The sequence below is a fragment of the Heliangelus exortis genome, chromosome 1, assembly GCF_036169615.1.
Source record: "Heliangelus exortis chromosome 1, bHelExo1.hap1, whole genome shotgun sequence".
NCBI classification, from domain to species: Eukaryota; Metazoa; Chordata; class Aves; order Apodiformes; family Trochilidae; genus Heliangelus; species Heliangelus exortis.
In genome coordinates this window covers 117,394,960-117,414,332 of record NC_092422.1, presented here as the reverse complement: position 1 = coordinate 117,414,332, position 19,373 = coordinate 117,394,960, and the positions used below count along the sequence as shown (strand labels likewise).

Genomic DNA, 19,373 nt, shown 5'->3' with positions numbered 1-19,373 from the left:
GGGGGGTGAAACACTGAACAGAAAACCCAGAACAGAGAGGCTGTTTAATCCTGTTGACAATACTGCACACCAAGTAAGGCAGGGAATAATAGTATGTGTGATTTACTAGCCCATCAAACAAGATGAAGGATGTGCATGCTGTTTTGCCAAAAGCAAGTGCAAGAACAATTGGTCATCACTGAAAGGAGATGGGAGAAGAACCTCTTCAAATGGTGAACTCCCAGGTTTTATCAGCCAGCTTGACCTGCCACTGTGGATACAGATGTGTGATTGCAGTCATCCCCTTCCTCATTAGGAACAGATGGACCACCCTGTAGCTGTGAATTTGTATCACTGCTCACTGCCTTCCTCTTGCTACCACTCCCACATAATGCTCAAGTCACTATTTAAGCCACTAAACAATGCCTATACAATCCTGTGATTTAGTCTTTAACCAGTAACTTAAATCACTTCCCTTCTCTTCTTTGAGGAAGGAAATGCTTTCAAAACATAATTTTAATAACTTCAGTTGTGTTACTAAGATTTTTCCCTGTGGCAAATGTACACTTTCACATGAAGACAGCCAGCAATCTCCAAAATGCCTGGCTCTGCCTCACAGACCAAGGGTTTATGTTCCGCCTCACTCCCCATGCAGCAAGTAAACCCTAATGCTCAAATAAAAATGCTGTTATTTGAACTGTATTTTAATAGCTTTATTTAGTAGATACTACCACATAAAATACACACATTGTGGGCCCTAGACCCAAAGCAACAGTAATCATGTAGGAAGCAAACATCTCTCCCAAAATGTAGTCCAGTACTGCTGGTGACAACGGTCTAGAATGGCCATTCAAGGAATTTCACAAGTTATAGCAGCTTCTTGATTGCTCTCTTCACGTCCATGCTCCCACCGGCAAGGAAATTACAAAACTTCCTCCTCCCAGTAGGTATTTCTGTAATTCCTCTCCCACTGGGAGAGATGTTAAGCAGTGGTTCCCACTCATCAGTGACAAGATGTCCTCACAATCCTCTCACTGTTCAGATAACTCAAGGCATCTCCTTCAACTTCCTGCACATTCAGGCACAGCAGGCTCGGCCTGTGCCCCACTTGCGACACAAACTCCACTTCACCACACCGAAAATTTCTCAGCTGTAGGGGAGCTGAAAGGGAAACACCCCTTGTAACACCCCTTGTAACAACTCACTACAGGGCCTCTCTGTAGACGTTGCTGGGTGAGGAAAGGCCTTGCGGCAGCTGCTAAACCTCAAATGACAGAATAATTAATGAACACAGGAGGTAAGCATATGAATGCATTTGGCCAGCATCCCTAACTTGGAAGAAACAGACACTGTGAAGTGCTGTGAACTGTGCACTGCTCACATAGCTGGTGCACAGAGCTTTTTCCCCAACACTATGAGCAAGCTGGCATTACAGTGTTAGATGACAGCAAAAAGATGTCTTAAACAGCAGAGCATCCTCTGGTGAGCCTAGCAAATCAACCCCTGCAGCACTTGGACTCACACTCAAATGGGTGTGAGTGGGCTAGCATGGGTGAAAACAGCTCAGAAGAATGTCCCCTTAATGCAGCAATTAGCAGCATGAGCTCAGACATCTGCACCCACTAATTCAAAACTCTTCAGTGCTCTAAACTCTGTGGCCATTTTCAGGCACAGTCTTGACTTTTATCTACTGTCCTGGCTGAAGTCAAAGCCCAGCTGATATGAGACGTCTGCACAGTAAATCTGTGGCCAGAATCCCATCCCATTCAAGGACTGGGAATCTTGTTGTAAACAGAGCAAGTTTTGTGTCTAAGTAACATTCCAAAGAAATAAACCTGTACTTTAATATTGGGGATGGAAGGGCAAAAAGGGGATGCTAATAAAATCTGTTGTCTCCTACCACCACACACACATACAGCTCCCACTTTCTCCCCCTGAACAATTACTATCCTCATTACTAAGTGGATATATTTTCCTGAAACTGCATATAAAATTTGAAGAGAGAACCTGTGTTCTTCACCACAACTTCCAAGGACAATTGAATACTATTTTTATGCTTCTGTATAAAGTAGAAAAATGAATTGTATTATTATGTTGTATATAGTTACATTTATGTTTTTCCTGTGTTTTTGTGACCATGGTTCTGCTAAGATACATCTTAGCTCTACACTACAGAATTCACAATTCCATGGAAATTCTCCAGAGACCTTGCTTTATGGACAGTGAAGGCAGATCTCCTTCCCTAGCCTGGTGAAACTGCTCCTCCCTTCCTTCCCACACTAAATACCACACAAGACAACAGTGCTTGCTTACCTGTGTGCTGGATTTTGGAAGGCTTCCTGTCCAGGCTGAAATCCAGCAGGATAGGGCGACAGATGAGGGGACTCCTGCACAGGCTCCTTAGGTAGCAAGCAATGAGATCCTCAGGTTCCTCTACACACTGAGGAAGGAAAGGGTACGTTGCCAGTGAAGGTACCAAGGGAGGCAGGGAGCCACTGGAACACCCACAGCAAAGGGAAATCCAGTCCAGTTGAGGCTTGAGTCCAGCATTCTCCAACCACCACTGGAATAATCCACTCACCCCTGTGCCAGTAGCTTCCCCATGCTGAATGAACACACTGCCTCTGCTCTGCACACAGTTCTGCAGAGCTTCCCACTCAGGAAGGCTCAGGCCCAGCATTGCTGCCACATGCTGGTTCCTGCACAGCACCAAGGCTTCACCCGTTCCATCCTCCACCAGCACCCTAAGGAGACAGGAGGCAAACTGAGATGTGGAGGGAGGTCAGGACAACACCCACCTCCCTCACAAGGGTCACATCCCACACAACAGAGATGGGAGTAAAGAGGGAGGTTTGTTCACATCTGGGAAGACGTGACAACTCTTAACTTCTATCTTTGCAACTGTAGCCATATCCCATCCTTGGTCTTATTTTTGCCTCCCCTCTGTGGTGTGATTTGTTCCCTCCTACCCCCCTCTTTCCACACCCACTCTACAGTGCTTACCGTGCACTAGCTTGCCTCACTCCTATGTGTGATGGACATGGTGGATTGTTTCGGGTGCACCTCCCCTGAAGAAAGAGTAAAGATACAGCTATGTATAGATGGGTATAAGAGAGAGAAGGGGAAGAGCAGCTGCTTCTTTTAACCCTCCCCTGATTAAATATACAAGGAATTAAAGAAGTTTGCTGCATTTCCAGTAAGTGTCTTGGGAAGAGTTTGCACAGCAAGAAAAAGAACATAATGCAAGGTGCTGAACACCCAACAGCAATGAACAGAGGAAAAGCAGAGCAATAACAGAACAGGATTCTCCCCTTTGATATCCTCTCTTCACCTCCAAGTCTAGCTGCCCACCTGCCTGGTATCAGATACATACATCTAATCAATCACTTGTCATTTTGGTCACTCTCTAATATGCAAGTCCTTCTCAGACACTGGAAAAAAGATTTTGGAATTGGAATAGAACTTTTATTTCTTCTGCATCGTAGCAAAGGATGTGTCAGAGCAGAAAATCTGCAAGGCTCCTCACAAATAATTTCTGTGGAAGCTTGAATACCTCTTTGAAGATGCTGCTGCAAAGTGAGCAAACCCATTGCAGGGACAGAGTCAGTACACAGGACAAGTGGCATAAAATCCTGGGTGCCTGCGGCAGGTTTTGCAGGTGAGGTTGCAAATTGCACAGAAACACTAGTGAGGGGGATAAGGCCTCTCCTGCAGGACTAGAAGAAACAGGAATATAAGAAGGTTGGAACACAAACATTTCTTGGGACACTGTAACGTGGGAAGAGACCCCAGACTCACCTGGTAGGAAAAGGCAGGTGAGAGGCTGGCAGACATATGATGCTCACACAGCTGGAGGCAATGTATGTGCAATAAACATTATGGAATCTGCGGTATGAAAAAGCAGAAGAGCTTGTAGAAATGAAACTGCTCAGTTTTCTTGAGATGGATGGGCTGCTCTGCATCTGTGACTTGGTAGGAAAATAATTTGTATAAAGAGATTGGGAGAAACAAAGGTATGGACGAGGGATGAGGGAAGTCCACATGAGAGGAGAGATTAAGAGAGAGTCTCAAAGACAGTAAGAGAGGTCAGAGCTGTGGCCTGACCTTCAGGGCTCTGAAGACAGGGGTACCTTGAGATTTTGCGTTCCAAGTTCTGGAAGAGGATCTTGGCTCCAGGTAGCAAACCCCTGAGATGCTGCAGATAGGTGGCAGCAATATAAACTTCTATCACAATAGGGGAGCATGGAGCTACCGAGATGCTGAGCTTCACGCTGTGATCACTGGCAAGAAGACTCCCTGAGGAGGCACAGAAACACATGAACCATGAGCTCACTCACACCAGCCTGTCACTGGTCTGGACCTACTAGAGGTGCCTTCTCTCCCATCACAATGAGGATATCTATTGTTCCACTGCATGGATTCTCCAGGTACAGGAATCCCATTCTAATCCCCAACACACATGCAGCATACAGGTTCCCAGCCCTTTCTGACATGTGATGGGGTGCAACAGCCTGACATATTTCCACTATTCTGATACAGAAGCACAGTCAGGCCAGTGCACTGTCTCTCTGAAGCAGAAAGAAGCAATAATCCATCTGTTATTACCTGACAGGCTGTCACAATGTTACCTTTCTGCTTTTGAAGGCCGACATTCGCAGATGATTTCTCATTCTTGGGAGAGGCACACAAGGTCCTCCCCACTATGTCACCAGAGAAAGAAACAAGGGAACCTGCGAAACTGAGAGCAGACCAGGATTTCTGTCCTGTCTGGAGACAAAGGCGGAAGAAGAAGGCCTGACTTCAAGATTGCCACTAAGGACAGAGTTGGAGCGCTGTTGCGTTGGAGTGAGTGGAGGCTGCTTTTCAGGAGAACCTGCCCTACCCTCCTCAGGGACAAAAGGTCCCTTTCTGCTTCTTCAAGCTGAGCAGTGAAGAAGAAAATAAACACTAGGTTTACCATAAGGTACTGGTGAATATTTCAATGTGTATGCATATCACTTGGGATTAAACATGGTTTGAACAGAAAAACTTCTAAATCCAGTATTTGTTTGATCAAGTTACACAAAACCAATCAAAACTCAACAAAAACAACCACAAATTCTGCCTTTTTTTCCCCGCTGTTCCTGTTTCTACTTCTGACAGGAATTCAGGAGACCTTTGTGCCTAGTGCACACCAGTAGTAGCTGATAGTACTTCTGGACACAATTTTGCAGTCTTGTCACCTGAAGTCCCTTTATCTTTAATAAACAAAATGAGGGGAGTCAGGATTACTTGCACTGAAAAACTTCCAAACCATCTTGCTAGGGTGGAAAACTCATAACTGTTTTATGAATTACTGTCTCCAGAAAGGACTAATGAAAACCCATTCCTAAGACACAGTCACATCCAGTTTGGGGCAGACCAACATACCTGTTGCTAAGTACTTCTGGAATGGAAGAAATTCTCTGGTCCATACCTTTCAACACTGACCTGGTTGCCAGCTAGAAGTGAGAGAGACATGGACTCAGATTCATTGCAGTTTATAGCTATCTGCAGCCAAAGCAGTAAACAGAAAGCTCTGCATGCTTAGAGCTCTGTCAAGCAACAGATGCTTCCCCCTCACATTAATTCTGAGACTAGAAAATGTGAAACACAACAACAGCCTCTGATGGACCCTAAAGCAAAACAGTCCCATCAACAAGACATTCTGTGTCAATAATTTCCTGAGCTAGTCCTGGAGAAATCTAAAAGTCACCTGTGAAAGCCCAGAGTAATAAAGCACTTGCATACCCAGCGCTCAGGCAGACAGGAGATCCATGTCTCATGCTGTAAGTGCCAGGTATCTTGAACAGGCAGGCACAAGGGGCAGGATGACCTGCTCAGGCACTTTACTGGCACAGGTGGAAAACAGAGCTTGTCAAACACCTCCAGGTCCTGAAAGAAGAGTGATAAAGCAAGAAAGAAGACTATTAAAGGAAGGAGACAAAAGCAATATAGGAAATAAAGGACCCTTGAAGAACAGTGGTTTAAAGAAAAAAAAAAAAGAAAAAAAAAACAACAATGAAACCAAATGAACTCAGAGCTCTGAGAATTTTAACCAAATGCAGAACTGAAGGAGTTTCTTGGCAAGAAGCCAAGCCTTGAAAATAGCTTAGTTACTCTTGGACTCCTCCACTCCCCCATGCAGTTCAGCAAGAGGAAACAGCAAGATAACTTCTCACCGAGCAGTAGGGCACAATGAAGCGATACAGTCCATCCAGATGCAGAAATGGAAACCATCGTAGAGACTTCCCCATAAAGAGCAGTAGTGCCTGGCAGGGAAGGGGAGAAGAGAGAGAGAGAGAGAACAAGGTGATGAGAAATGTTAGGAAAAAGGTAGGAATTAAAACATACAGCAATAAGAGAGCAAGCCCAGCAGAGGATGTCTTGATTTAGAAGTAAGGTCAGTACCCTTTTTTATCAAGGGTAAAAAAGAAGGTGGGTCCACCTAGAGGAATGTGACAGAGAGGAGACAGAACTCCCTTGGGAGGGCACAAGTGCCTGCACAGACACGTATCTGTACCCAATACTAAAATCACTTTACCATTGATTAGGAACCTAGACACTTAATTGTCACACAGGTTCCCCGAGAAGCCTGCTCCCAGCCTTAGCAAACCACACTCCAAAACTGCTCCAAAACCGCCTCCTGCCTCACTTCTTGTTGTGTCATGCCCTCTGCTCCATCACAGCTGGTCTCCTCCAGCTCTGGTAGATTCCCCATTTCTTTGGAATGGCTCCAGAGACGAGGTTTGCCCAGCCAGAGCACGGTGGCTTGGAAACTGGGCTGCAGCTCTCCCCCTTTTTCATCTTCTTCTCCGGGCAGTTGGTAATTGCGTGACATAAGACCCTCTTTCTGGGTAACCAGGAACAGGCGAGAGACACACATGGTTCCTCTAGTGCAGCTCTGGCCCCCCTGACAGTTCCCATCTCCACGAGTTTCTGGTTTGGGATCTTCCAATTTCAGTATTTTTGCCTCCGGGGTTTCCAGCTCAGATGTTAAGCTGCTGTTATCCTTCTTCCTCAAAGAGGAGCTGTTTCCACTCCTAAGGCTTTTCTGGATTTGTCCTTCAGCACCCAGGAGAACCTGAACATCCTTGAAGTAGCACTGCACATAGACACTGAAAAGATAAATGGCAGCAGTGAAACTCCATGGGTTTGACAGGTGGCTGTCCAAAACAAGCAAATATCTGGGAAAAGCACTGCTGGTGAGTACCCTTCAGGTATTCAGGAGCAGAGGAAAGGTTAAATAGTGGGCAGCTAGCAGTTTGAGTTTATACTGCACAAAATGGAGATGGTGAGTTTGTTGCTGATGAAGCCCCCCTTTTCTGCAATTAGTGAAGGACAATTATTTTGGCAGTGAAATACTATGGGATAAGCAGCTTTACCACAGTTCAAAGTAGTTGTGGAACTGGAGGGTGCTGATTTTACTGGCACACTGAAAAACGAGACTCACCTGGTTTTTTTCTCCCTCACATGCTCCAGATTTGCCAGGTACTCCCAGGAGGGAAAATCAGTCTGAAGAAATCTCTCCACTATGAGTTGGTAGTTTTCCACCTGCAACAGTGACCCTGCAAACGCATTACAGAAAAAAAGAGCTTATAAACACAGAATATAAAACCAGTAAGCTAAAATTCCTTATTTTAAAGTCATGAGGCCAGGAAGTGACACTTCAGCATCTCTATACCAAGCCTCCTCTTCCTTGTTTTGGAGCTGGATGACAGAACAACTAAAGCTCAGCACACCCAAATTTAGCTTTGTGGAACATACCTATGAGAGCTGTAGAGGCAAAGGGGCTACCATCCTTATGTGATATCACACAGGGAAGTGTGCTGGTCTTGTCCTGTAGCTGGAGGGAACTGGTCCTGGAGGAGACTCTCAGCACACCCAGTAGTATCTGCAGCAGAAGGGAAGATGCAAAGACCACCAAACACTTTCCATCTTTGAAAGCTATGCTTCAAAATACCTGTAGCAGCAGCCCAAATGCAGCCTGTGTTCAACTGAGAAAAGCAGTGTCATTCCCCTGGAGGGAAGAACAGGCATGCAGGTGGGACAGGAACGTGCTGGGAGGCATGGGGAGAAGTGGGAACTCTCAAGGCATAGAAAGTACAGGATACAAAGCACTTACCAGTCGGGGCTGGAAACTTTCTGCTGTGAGTGTGCAGTAGGACCAGGCCAGCCTGCGATTCAGCTCCTGGGTGACCATGTGCTGTGTCTCCAAGGGGGAGAGCAACTGGGATGGACTGAAGCCTTCCCAGCTCTTCTCTTCTGCTGCACGCCGAACTGCAGACAGAGGTGGGGCCTGGCAGGGAGGGTTCAGGGTCAAATACTGAGAAGAAAGAAATAAAGAAAGAAAGAACCAGATGAATTTCTTTCCATCAGATAAACAGAAAACAGCTCAGAGAGTATTTAGTCACCTTCTGCAGGGGACAATGGTGTATTTTTGCTAGGATTTCATTATAAACATCTCTTTCTTTCTCTCTATCTGGCACCACAGCCTGTAGAAGGGGGACAAGGAACTTCTCAGCAGCTCCAGAGTTTCGACGTGCAGAGCTAAGCAACAGCCGACGGCGCCCAAAGAAACAATAAAACCTGAAGGAAAAGAAACAAAAGCAAAAAGTTAGAAGCATGAGCAATCCTCACTTCTTACTGAGTTTTGCATATAAGTCAGGGATGCTTTCTGCTTGTTATGAGTGAATATGTTGTGTAGGACAAGAACTGAGAACACAGAAAGAACACACGGTGCTTCTGTGTTTCAGGATGGAACTTCCTAGGCAGGAGCACATGAACACACACCCTGGAGACATGAACACACAGCTTCTGAGAGCAGTGGGCTCACTGCACATGCACTTGAAAACTGTAGAGGATTTTCACACAGGAGCAACTGCAAGGTGCAAGTACCTGGGCATGCTGTGAGATCCAGATGAATGGCAAATTTATGCCAGTAAACCAGAAGCAATTGCTGCTGCTATTAGTATTAAAGTACAGTAGTTTTGTGAATCCTTGGTCTAGAAGACACCCGGATAGCCCACAAAGTACATTTACTCATCACCCAACTTCAGAAGAAGAGTCCTCACCTCTCCTCAAACATCTCCAGGAGGCTGACCAGCCAGAGGTAAAGTGGCATACCAAGATTGTAGCGGAAGAGCAGCTGGAGGTACAGATTTCCAGAAGTGGCTGGTGGCTGATAGGGAGTGCTGAGCCTTGAAAAACTCTTCAATACAACAGTGCTGCTAAGGCAAGCACCAAGTACAACGAAAGGGAAGGATAGCAGAGGCTTCTGCAGGAGGTGGACATCGATGAGCTGAGACACACAAAGACAACTTGTGATAGCTCAAAACCATCACCCTACCCTTAATCCTTCATTACTTTACTGTCTTATCTATAAATCCAATGGGTCTGAGGAACCAACCACTGCTCTCAGGGAGAAATCAGATAGTAACCATTCTGATTCTCACGACTGAGCCTAGACAGCACAACCCTTGATTCTGTTCCAGATACTTGCTGAAAAATTCCAGTGTTTCCATAGCCTTCTGTGATTCACAAACTTGCAAGACATCCCCAGGGCCTGAGTCTTTCCCACTGAATGCTTTATGCCTTCTAAGTCTCACAACTTACTTCCACACATGCTCCTGGTCGAAGTCCACGTGCATAGTTCAACAACTGCTGGTAAGCAAGGCACAAGCAGACTTTGTTATCCAGTAAAAAGAGACCAGCTTGGATATTGAGTATTTTGGTGACAGTTCCCTAAACAGAAAGCAAACAGAAAGTTACAGGGACATAAAGAGTCCCTGAACATAGACTCAGAGGCCTGAGCCATACAGAAATTAATGATGGAAATATGACCTTGTAGGCCAAAAGCTGAAGCCCTAGAGCCTGAGGGGGTACGAGCTAACCCTCTGAATCCTCACCACATATGAGATGATCTTGGACTCTTTGGTTGTTCTTGTTGGCTCATCTTCAAATCCCACCTCCAAGGAATCATTGAGCTGCTCAGCAAGGAAAGATGGCTGAGTAGATTCTCCTCGCCAAACACTGTACACAGCCTGCTCCCTCACCTGGTCTGCACAGTAAGGCAGAAGGCAGGAAGAAACACCAGTGACAAACATCCTTTGTTTAGATTTCTTCAGGCTGGACAGACTCAGGTTTGTTATTGTGTACCTGTGACCCAACTGGAGGACATGATGCCATGCCAGCTGGTTGGACTTCTAGAGCAAAGAAACCAAAAGTGACATCAGCATCTCCTGCACTGAAAAAAAAAACACCTCCTCCCAACTCTGATAAATCCCCACCCCCCCAGAAAAGCTTTTTCCTTTGAGATGACAGCCTCACACTCTTAGAAAAGTGATGATATTCGTAAAATGTTCAGGGATACTGCAACTGCACATGCAGAGAGACAAAAATGATAAAGGGAAAGGAAAATCTCCCTTATGAGAAAGGGCTGAGGGAGCTGGGTCTCTAGCTTGGAGAAGACTGAGGGGCGACCTCACTAATGCTTAGAAACATGTAAAGTGCAAGTGCCAGGAGGATGGAGCCAGGATCTTCTCAGTGATGGCCAACGACAGGACAAGGCAGAATAGGTGCAAGCTGGAGCACAGGAAGTTCCAGGTAAATAGAGGGAAAAGTTATTTCACTGTGAGGGTGACAGCACTGGCACGGGCTGCCCAGGGAGGTTGTGGAGTCTCCTTCTCTGGAGACATTCAAAACCCACCTGGATGGGTTCCTGTGTGACCTACACAAGGGGTATGGACTAGGGGTTTGGACTCAATGATCTCTCAAGGTCCTTCCCAACCCCTAACATTCTGTGATTCAGTGAAGGAGAAGGGCTATATTTTTGCAGGTGACAGGACTATTTTAGGCTGAACAGAACCATAAAAAAAAAAAAAATTACTAGTAAAAGGAAGAATAAATGAAACCAGGAAGTCTAAAGTTCCAAGGACTTACCTGCACCAGCACAGGGACCAAAACAGATGAGGTAAAGCACTTCAGAAACAGAAAGAAGAATGTCTTGTGGTGAATACAAAGAAGAGGCCCGAGTCTGGCCAATTCACCTGCCACAGTGAGCTTTGATGTTTTCTTACATGGAATCCTAGAGGACAATTGAGGAGGCAAAGGAAATTGGAGCTGAAAGGACCTGAAAGTATCTCAGAAGCAAAATAAACAAATATGGAGCATACACCTTCTGGAAATAAAGGCTCAAACAAGGTAATGCACCCTATCTTTTAGGGGCATTTCCAAAACAGTATTTGGTTGCAAAATTCTTACTTTAATTTTTATATATTAAATGCTTTTAATATTAAAAACACACCTTAATGTTTGAAGACAGTAGGGTTGTGTTCAACAAATTCACATTTCATTACACCAGTCAGATTGTAAAAAAAGCTTCACCATACACAAGAAGCTAACTATAGGTCAAAAGTGAAAAAAAAAAAAAACCCAAGAAATTATGATGATCAGAAATGTGAAATTGGCTTTGTAAATTCATAGAATGTGTCACTGTGGAAGCTCTAAGCCTATAAGCAAAAGAATACTGAAAGCAACAATGGAGTCTTCCTAACAAACTTGTTAAAGGGGAAAAGAGCAGTGAAACTGAAAGAAGATGAGATGAGAGAGAGTTGACATTTCTTTAGTAACTTCTGTTTGTCATTTCAAACTTACACATTAATTAAAAAAAAAATTAAAAAATCACATTTCAAACAAATAATTGTTTGTAATTTCATTTGCCATTTTCATTTCAACTCCTACTAGTTGGTGGTTACCGAAAGTAACCATCCTACTTACTTTAAGCAAATACATTAGTGATTATAAAACATATTCAAAATTATCTAATTTTATGACATTTTAAAAAAGAAATACCAGGACATCCACACACATTTTGCCAGCACTTTACTGGTAACATTTTTAAACAAGGAATGTGGCAAATTGGTCAGATAGAGAATAGCAGAAGAGCTTTATGTTAAAAGCCTGAAGGTCTGCCTACACTTAAATTTCATAGTAGTTTTCTCATTAGAAATTCTCTGTTGAGCTAAATTAAACATTAAGCTTCAAGTAAGTTTCTCACAAGCAGATAAACCAAACTAAACTAGAGGAAAACAAGAAACGAATGCAACCCAATTAGTGAAATTTTATTATGAAATTACACCAAGAATTCTCTACTCAGGATGATGAAACATGACCTAGCACAACCTGAAGTTATCAGAGTCACAGATTCGTTCTGGTAGGAAAAGACCTTTAAGATCATTAAGTCAAACAATAACTCCAGTAAGAACTGCATCAACTTCAGTAAGATTTGCAATTCCATGGGCTACATTTGCACCCTCTGTATTATTTCCACTACAGACACCAGTCACTCTCATCACCTGACATTTAACTGGCACCTTTATCTTAGCAAACTCATAAGAATTTGACCAGTGATGTATATTAATTCCATATCAGGATCTAGAATTACTTTTAATAATATTTTTGGTTCACTGTAGGTTAAAAAAAATATTGTGCTAATAGAGTGAATTCTAGCCTCGGTGAAACTGCATCATCACTTTTTTCTCATGTCCTACATGTAGTATGAAAATAAACCCAAAGATAATTAAAGCTTACCTTATTTTGTCTTATTTTACAGAATAAAAACTTTTAAAGTGCTGGAACACAGCTGATTAATGAAAAGTGGCTTCATTGTACAACTCTTACTACTTTAACATGATGTAGGTGAGCTCATTAGTTTACCTGGAGGTAAGCAGTGGCTCTGCTGACGCTGGGCAGGCAACTGGAATGCTGTCAGGTACTTCCTTTAGGAGACTAATTGGCACTGGATCTACCAGAATTTCCATGTACCCTGAACTCTGGTCTGTCTGTGGTATGTATGACCAGCTTGGGAAGAGGAATAGTGACTCCAGCCACTCAAGTTCAAAATGCAGGAGCTAAGGCAAAAGGTAGACAAAAGCTTGAGATGAGTCACAGTAGGTTTCCACAGCATTACTTACAATTTTTGTTACTAATTTGCCCACGTGTGCACATCACAAACTCTCAATTCTAACTGCTGGGCTTCAGTACTAAATGAGAGCAGTGTTTTCTGCTCACTCTGTCTTGCATGAAGAACTTCTGTCCTTCCAGATGCAAGTCTGGAACAGATTTGCTGAGCTCTACAGACAGCATTTCCTGGGTTATAGTCACACCTTCCCAGCAAGGTGACAATTAATTCACTATAAGGCTTAATTATTTTCAGACTCTTTTTCTAAAATTCTCACCTGCTTTCTTTTCCCATGTCTTCAGTTAGAAGTTCATACCAATATAACTTTTTCCTAGACTTCACCTCCTTGGAAAGCACCATCTCAGTGCTCTTTCATCATCTTTCTAAGGGTTAATGCTTATCTAGACTCTCCTTTCTTCAGAAGGCTTTTAATTCAGTGCCACCATCAAGCAAGCTATTATTTCCTGAAAGGATGTCATCAATACCTCACCGAGGATCCAGCACAACTCTCCAGAAAGTTACTTCTGCTCAACTAGTTGGAATTCAACAAATGGAGGGTAGTGTATAGCCTGCAGATTTCCCAGGCCACCTCATACTATTAAGAATTTACCAGAACTGCACATTAGGTGGCATCTTTTTTTCCCCAGACCAGAGGACCCAATATTCGTTCTCCTAGCAATGACAAACTTGATATGTTCTATCCTCCCTCTAGGAGCTGAGCTTGCCGTTTTCCTGCCTTTGCACAGGGTGTTATTTCCTTTGCTACACACTTTGGCAGACCAGCTGAAGCCCCTGGTGGACTGCAACATTGCCCCAGAAGTGGGAATGAACACAGACACCCTCAAACTGAGGACATACCTCACACGGCATTATCCCAGTATTGTCTTTCACATACAGGCAACCATCTACCAACTGCTCTTTGTCCTCTTGCCTCCCATCTGTTAAATAGCCGACCAAGATCAGGTAAGCCCTTGGCAATGGCTTCTGCATGGGTAAAGAACCTTGTCCTTGATGGGCCCATTCTTTAAACTCATTAGTGCTCCAGGTCAGGTGGCTGCAGCATGGCTCGCACTGCTGATGCTGTAGGTCAGAGATGGAGATGAAACTGGAAAGAAAAGCAAAGCATGATTAAAGAAAAATCTAAGTATGCAAAGTTTGGGAATTACAGTGATCACTGCAGTGGACAAAGCCTGGCTAACTTAGGAGAGCCCCAGCTATTGGCAGGTCTGATGATATCACATGGCAAAAATCAACCTGGCATTAATTAAGGATCTCTCTCTGCTCAGTCAATGTGTTTTACTTGAACATCCTCACTGAAAACAGACAGCCTTTGCTGTTACAGACATGTGAGCAGGCATGCTGAAGACTTGGAAAAAATTAATAATGGAGAGTTGATAAAATGGAATATGTTTTCAACAACATGTGGGAGGTGGGGGTGAGAGGGAGAAGAGTTGTTAGCTCAGGCATTCTTAGCTTGAATGGGAGATTCTGTGAGAAGACTCCAGCAACTGTGTGACATAGTTCATGTATCAGTAACAGACACAGGTAAATAGAGACTAATTCCATCATCTAGTGCTAAAAAGTGCTGAACTGTAGTAAAAGCAAGGCTAAACAACTTCTAGAATAAGCCTGTGACAGTTTTAGAACAGATTCTCTCCTGTGAATAGCTTACACAATACAAAGCTTAACAAGACCACAGCTGAGCAAACTCTGGATCTTTCCACCTACCCTCCCGGCTTTGTGGAGAGAAGGGAAGAAGGAAATGTAACATTAAACCAACCACATGTGAAGCTGACTGCAGTTCAGCATCTATCATGCTCAGACTGACCTTGGTACTGAATATGGGAGAACAAGACAGTATCCTCTCTAGATTCTGGCCCTCTTCAATGTTTGTATATATGTCTCCAGCTAGTGATTTCATTACTTGTTTCCAGTGAGGTTAGATGACAGTCTTAGGTTGTGAAACTGGAGCTCTATCCACAAACACCCACTTGCTCAGTAGCAGAATGTAACCAAATTCAGAGAGTATGAACTTAAAGGGTTTCACTTAGCTAGTCAGGTATCAAAGATTCAGAGCCTGAAACCAGACTGGACAAGTGATGGATCTGAATCACCTATAAATAGTATTTATATTAAAAAATATATCAGAAGAGATAGATTTATGCAGGTACTTCTATTGTGTATTTGTAGGAATCTGAATAGGAGGAAAATTGGGTGGAAAGGTCATAAGCAAACTCTCAATCCCCAGAGACAGAACAGCACTAGGAATGATACTGGCAGCTATGGCATCTATGAAAACACAGTGCTGCTTGTGATTCCACTACATGTGCTGACTGCTTGGAAGAAACCAGAACTACAGCAGCACACTGGATCCTGGTTGTCACATACTGAGAACTAACTGGACCCTCTTCTGGTGCTCCAGAGCTTGATGGCTAACTGTGGATGTAGTAAGCAATTCACAAACAAGTCACTGGCTTCATACAAGACAAATCACAGAATGGTTTTGGTTGGAAGGAACCAAAGATCATCTAGTTCCAACCCCCCTGAATGAGCAGGGACATCTCCTACTAGATTAGATGGGGCCTCCACTGTTTCTCTGAGCAATCTGTTCCAGTGTCTTTCCATCCTTATAGTGAAGAATTTCCTCCTAATGTCTGATTTAAATCTCCCCTCTTCTGGTTTTAAGCCATTATCCCTTGTCCTATGACTACATGCCCTTATAAAATTTTTCTCCTCAACTTTCTTGCAGGCCCCATTTAGGTACTGGAAGGCCAGTATAAGATTTTTGTGAACCTTTTCTGGACTTGCTCTGAGAGTTCCATGATTTTCTTATGTTGGATACAGCACTGCAGGTGAGGTCTCACAAGTGCAGAGTAGAGGTAGAGATTCACCTCCCTTGACCAGCTGGCTAAACTTCCCCTGATGCAGCCCAAGATAGAGTTGACTTTCTGGGCTGCAAGTGTACACTGCGTGCTCCCATTGAGCTTCTCATCAACTCAAGCATCCCTAGGACCTTCTCCTCAGAGCTGTTTTCAGTACAATCTCTAACCAGCCTGTATTTGTGTTCGGGAGAGACACAGTGGAGAAACTTGCACTTGGCCTTATTGAACTTCATGCAGTTTACATAAGCCCATCTCTCAAGCCTGTCAAGATCTCTCTCATTGGCATCCTTTCCCTCCAGCATGTTGACCTTAACCACAGAGTTTGGTGTCACCAGAAAACTTGCATTCCACTGCAAGTGGACATTCCATGTCACCAACAAAGATGTTAAGCATCACTGGTCTGACATCAAGCCATCAACCACAAGTCTTTGAGTGTGACCTTCAAGCCACTTCCTTATCCACCAAGTGGTCCATCCATCAAATCCACATCATTCCAGTTCAGATAACAGAATGTTGGGTGGGACAGCATAGAATGCTTTGCACAAGTCCAAGTAAATAACATCAGTTGCTCTCCCTTTGCCCACTGATGCAGTACCCCAATGTAAAAGGTCACCAAATTTGTCAGGTGGGATCTGCCACTGGTGAAGCCATGTTGACTGTCACCAGTCACCTCTTTGTTTTCCATATGCTCCAAATATCAAAATATCTCTAGATAGATTTCCAAATATCAACTACCTTCAACTTTTCTCTATTAGTTGCCCTGAATATAAACCAAACTCTGGTTTACACATCATAAAAGTATATAAAAGTGTGGCTTATGAGAATAGTTTAGCTGGTGTGAAAGACCTACCATCTACATTTATAGTATAAAATTAAAGGCCACAAGCCCCTAATGAATTCCAATTGTCCTTTGTTCCAAAACCAGCTGTACCAAAGGTTTTAATAGACATCCTCCAACCATAAATTCATGCAAGAGAGAAATAGATACAGACAAATTCTAATCTCAATTGCTCTTGGCAAATTGCACGTTTTTCATAATGGTAAGGACTCAAAAGCCTTTCACCAAGTAACATATGGACCACACCCTCCTAGATTCCTCCTTTGTGAGAGAGCATCCCCAAAAGCAGACCTCAGCTGGCCAACAGCCTCGGGGACCATGCCCAGGAAGAACAGAGCAGCAGGATCCAGCCAGCAGGCGCCCCTGCTACCACCGTGCAGTACAGCAGCTCACTCCCGGCGAGATACCCAACTTTGGTTACAGGCTCTACCTACCGCAGACGACCTGATACGCTGCTCGATCATACAGCAAGGGCGACCGGGGGCGTGTGGAAAGCAATAAAAGGCTTGCGGTTACCCGGCTTGGACATCACAGCTCCTACACCCAGCATCCGGGGCAGGTATCACACATGAAGGAGCCGCGTTCGCCCTGCGGCTGCTGCTGCTACAGACGCCGCACTGAGCTCCGGGCTGGGCCCCGCTAGCTGCGCTCCACCAGCCCGGGGCTGCAGCAGGGCCCTGCACGGTGGGATGGGGTGGGATGGCGCTAGGGACCCCACCGGACCGTGTCTCGCATGCACCAGGCCCAAAGGGCACATTGCTCCGTCCCCTCATTCCTCTCCAGCCCACCTCTCGCTTCACTTCGTCTCCCCTCCCCTCGTCGCCCCACGGTTACCTGTAGCCGAGCGGCAGGTCCCCGCCACCCACGCTCCGCAGGCACCGCAGCACCGCGTCCAGCGGCGGCGCCTCCGTCCTGCCAGGCCCTTCGCGGGCAGAGAGAGCTCGGCGGGCGAAATCTTCAGCCGCCTGCAGCCAGCGCTGCTCCTAGGGAGAAGCAGAGAAACGGAGCTTCACGAAGCGCCGTGTGGCGGGGAGGGCCTAGAGCCGCCGCCAGTCCCCTCGGGGTTACTCACCGCCGCGCTGGGTCCCGCCATGCCAAAAGCTCCCCAGGGCCCGCGAATCACGCCGTTGCCATAGTGGCGCGGTGGCGGGAAATGCGCAGGGCCCGGCGGGAGCACCGCCCCCTCCCTCATCCCCGCCCCCTCCCTCTGTCCTCGGTAGCACGGGGCGTGGCGATCGCAGCCCCTCGATTCCGGGGCGCTGCAGCCGCCCCTGAGGTAAACGGCGGCGGGAGGAGGCTTTTCGTACGCCGCCCGCCCCTCACGCAGAGGGCTGGCGAGTAGGGGGAACCTGGGAGGGTTTTTTGCACGCCGGGGTGTCTGCGTTGGCAGACAAGGCTGAACTCCGGCGGCTGTGGGAGAAAGAGGGTCGCGAGCTAGGCTACTACCCCTTGGTGGCAGGTAGCCACGGAGCCTGGGGAAACGATGAAGGTCTGGCGGGAGGGAGGGAGGGAAAGAGAGGGTAGCGTGGGCTTGACATTTCTGGCGAAAGCTGGGAAGTGTCTGTGCGCTGATGCGTTTGACATTAATGTAAATGCCAAACGTGCGACAGGCTGTGAGATCACTCTGCTCTACCCGAACAAACGCGAAGGTTTGTGGGGATTTCTCTTGACAGTTTGTTTCTGAAGAAATGAGCTTATTTTGGTTTTATTTTTAGAAGGCCGGAGCTCCGTGAAGATTGATGGGTATGCCTCATCCACTCATGTGACTGTGATACAAACCTGAAACGATCCATTAAAAATGTTCTTCCCTGCTCCACAGAATGTATTAATCAGTGCACAAGAATTTTACTTTAGGGGCTGATTTTGTATTATCCTTTTTCAAGGCAAGAAAGCGAAGTAGACCAAGCTTGGTAAATCTTTTCTATATATGTTCCTGGAGGTGGCTCCAGCCTGGTAGCAGATTATTCTGCCATTTCCTTTCTTCCTGCTGCTGGAATGTGAAAGCTGTCCCAAGCCTGAGGTGCAGAAAAAAGTTATGTAGCTGCATGGCCATTGTTATTTTGTTCTGTGCAAGTGGCATTGCTGGCTTCTGTACAGCAGATAAGCGACTCTGGAGTAAACAGTCTGTTGAGGTGTTTGGCTTTGTCCACAGAAATTCAGGCAGTGCAAAGAGTGAATTGTTACGGGCTTGTATCTGTTAAATACTTCCAAATTCTTCCAAAAAGCAAGGCTTAGTAGTAAATACATTGTGCAGACATTATTGCAAAAAGGGGCAGGAGGTGACATTCCCCCTGTCATAATCTGATAGCTGGAAGATGCCTCTATTTATTCATGGTCCCTCCTGTTCACAGTGCCAGTCTTTTACATTACCAGATGTCAAATTCCTGTCATCCCTAGCTGGCAGGGAGTTAGGAACAGGTAAGGCACACACACAAATATTTAAAGAGTGGAAATAGTTCTGAAACAGCACGAGGGCAAGGTTTTAGCAGGCAACAAATAAAGGGGAGTTTTTATATTTCAGACACTTATTCCTTACTATGGTGTTTGTTTTGGTTTTTTTTTAAACACTATCGTTAAGAGCATACATTAAATGAAGCAGAGCTCATGTAGAATGTCACACACTGCCAATGCTGGTTCATTGGAGCATACAATAAATTGTATACTTTGAATCAAAAAGTATGGAATGAGTATATAT

The 19,373-nt window shown here is 45.1% G+C and overlaps 1 protein-coding gene and 1 long non-coding RNA gene across 4 annotated transcripts; one reads left to right on the top strand and one right to left on the bottom strand.

Annotated features, from left to right (window-relative positions):
* Window positions 1-667: 667 nt before the first annotated feature.
* CTC1 (CST telomere replication complex component 1) lies at window positions 668-17,885 on the bottom strand. Of its 3 annotated transcripts, XM_071760736.1 has the most exons (24): window positions 17,751-17,885; window positions 17,513-17,661; window positions 13,817-14,063; window positions 12,715-12,908; window positions 10,939-11,083; window positions 9,906-10,202; window positions 9,613-9,741; window positions 9,072-9,298; window positions 8,412-8,586; window positions 8,123-8,323; window positions 7,765-7,891; window positions 7,451-7,565; window positions 6,653-7,115; window positions 6,180-6,269; window positions 5,749-5,892; window positions 5,389-5,459; window positions 4,608-4,717; window positions 4,110-4,275; window positions 3,778-3,864; window positions 3,533-3,695; window positions 2,983-3,047; window positions 2,561-2,723; window positions 2,293-2,419; window positions 668-1,140 (listed from the first exon to the last, which is right to left on the bottom strand). In XM_071760736.1, the coding sequence occupies exons 1-24, from the start codon at window positions 17,868-17,870 to the stop codon at window positions 983-985; spliced, it is 3,933 nt and encodes a 1,310-aa protein (XP_071616837.1). In that variant the 5' UTR covers window positions 17,871-17,885; the 3' UTR covers window positions 668-982. The 3 variants fall into 3 exon arrangements, 2 of the variants coding, with proteins under 2 accessions (XP_071616837.1, XP_071616844.1); XR_011729253.1 differs by lacking the exon at window positions 2,983-3,047; XM_071760743.1 differs by lacking the exon at window positions 6,180-6,269.
* Window positions 17,841-18,503, top strand: LOC139804060 (uncharacterized). The gene is made up of 2 exons (XR_011729265.1): window positions 17,841-18,167; window positions 18,394-18,503. It is a non-coding gene; the product is annotated as an uncharacterized lncRNA (long non-coding RNA).
* The last annotated feature ends 870 nt before the right edge of the window (window positions 18,504-19,373 follow it).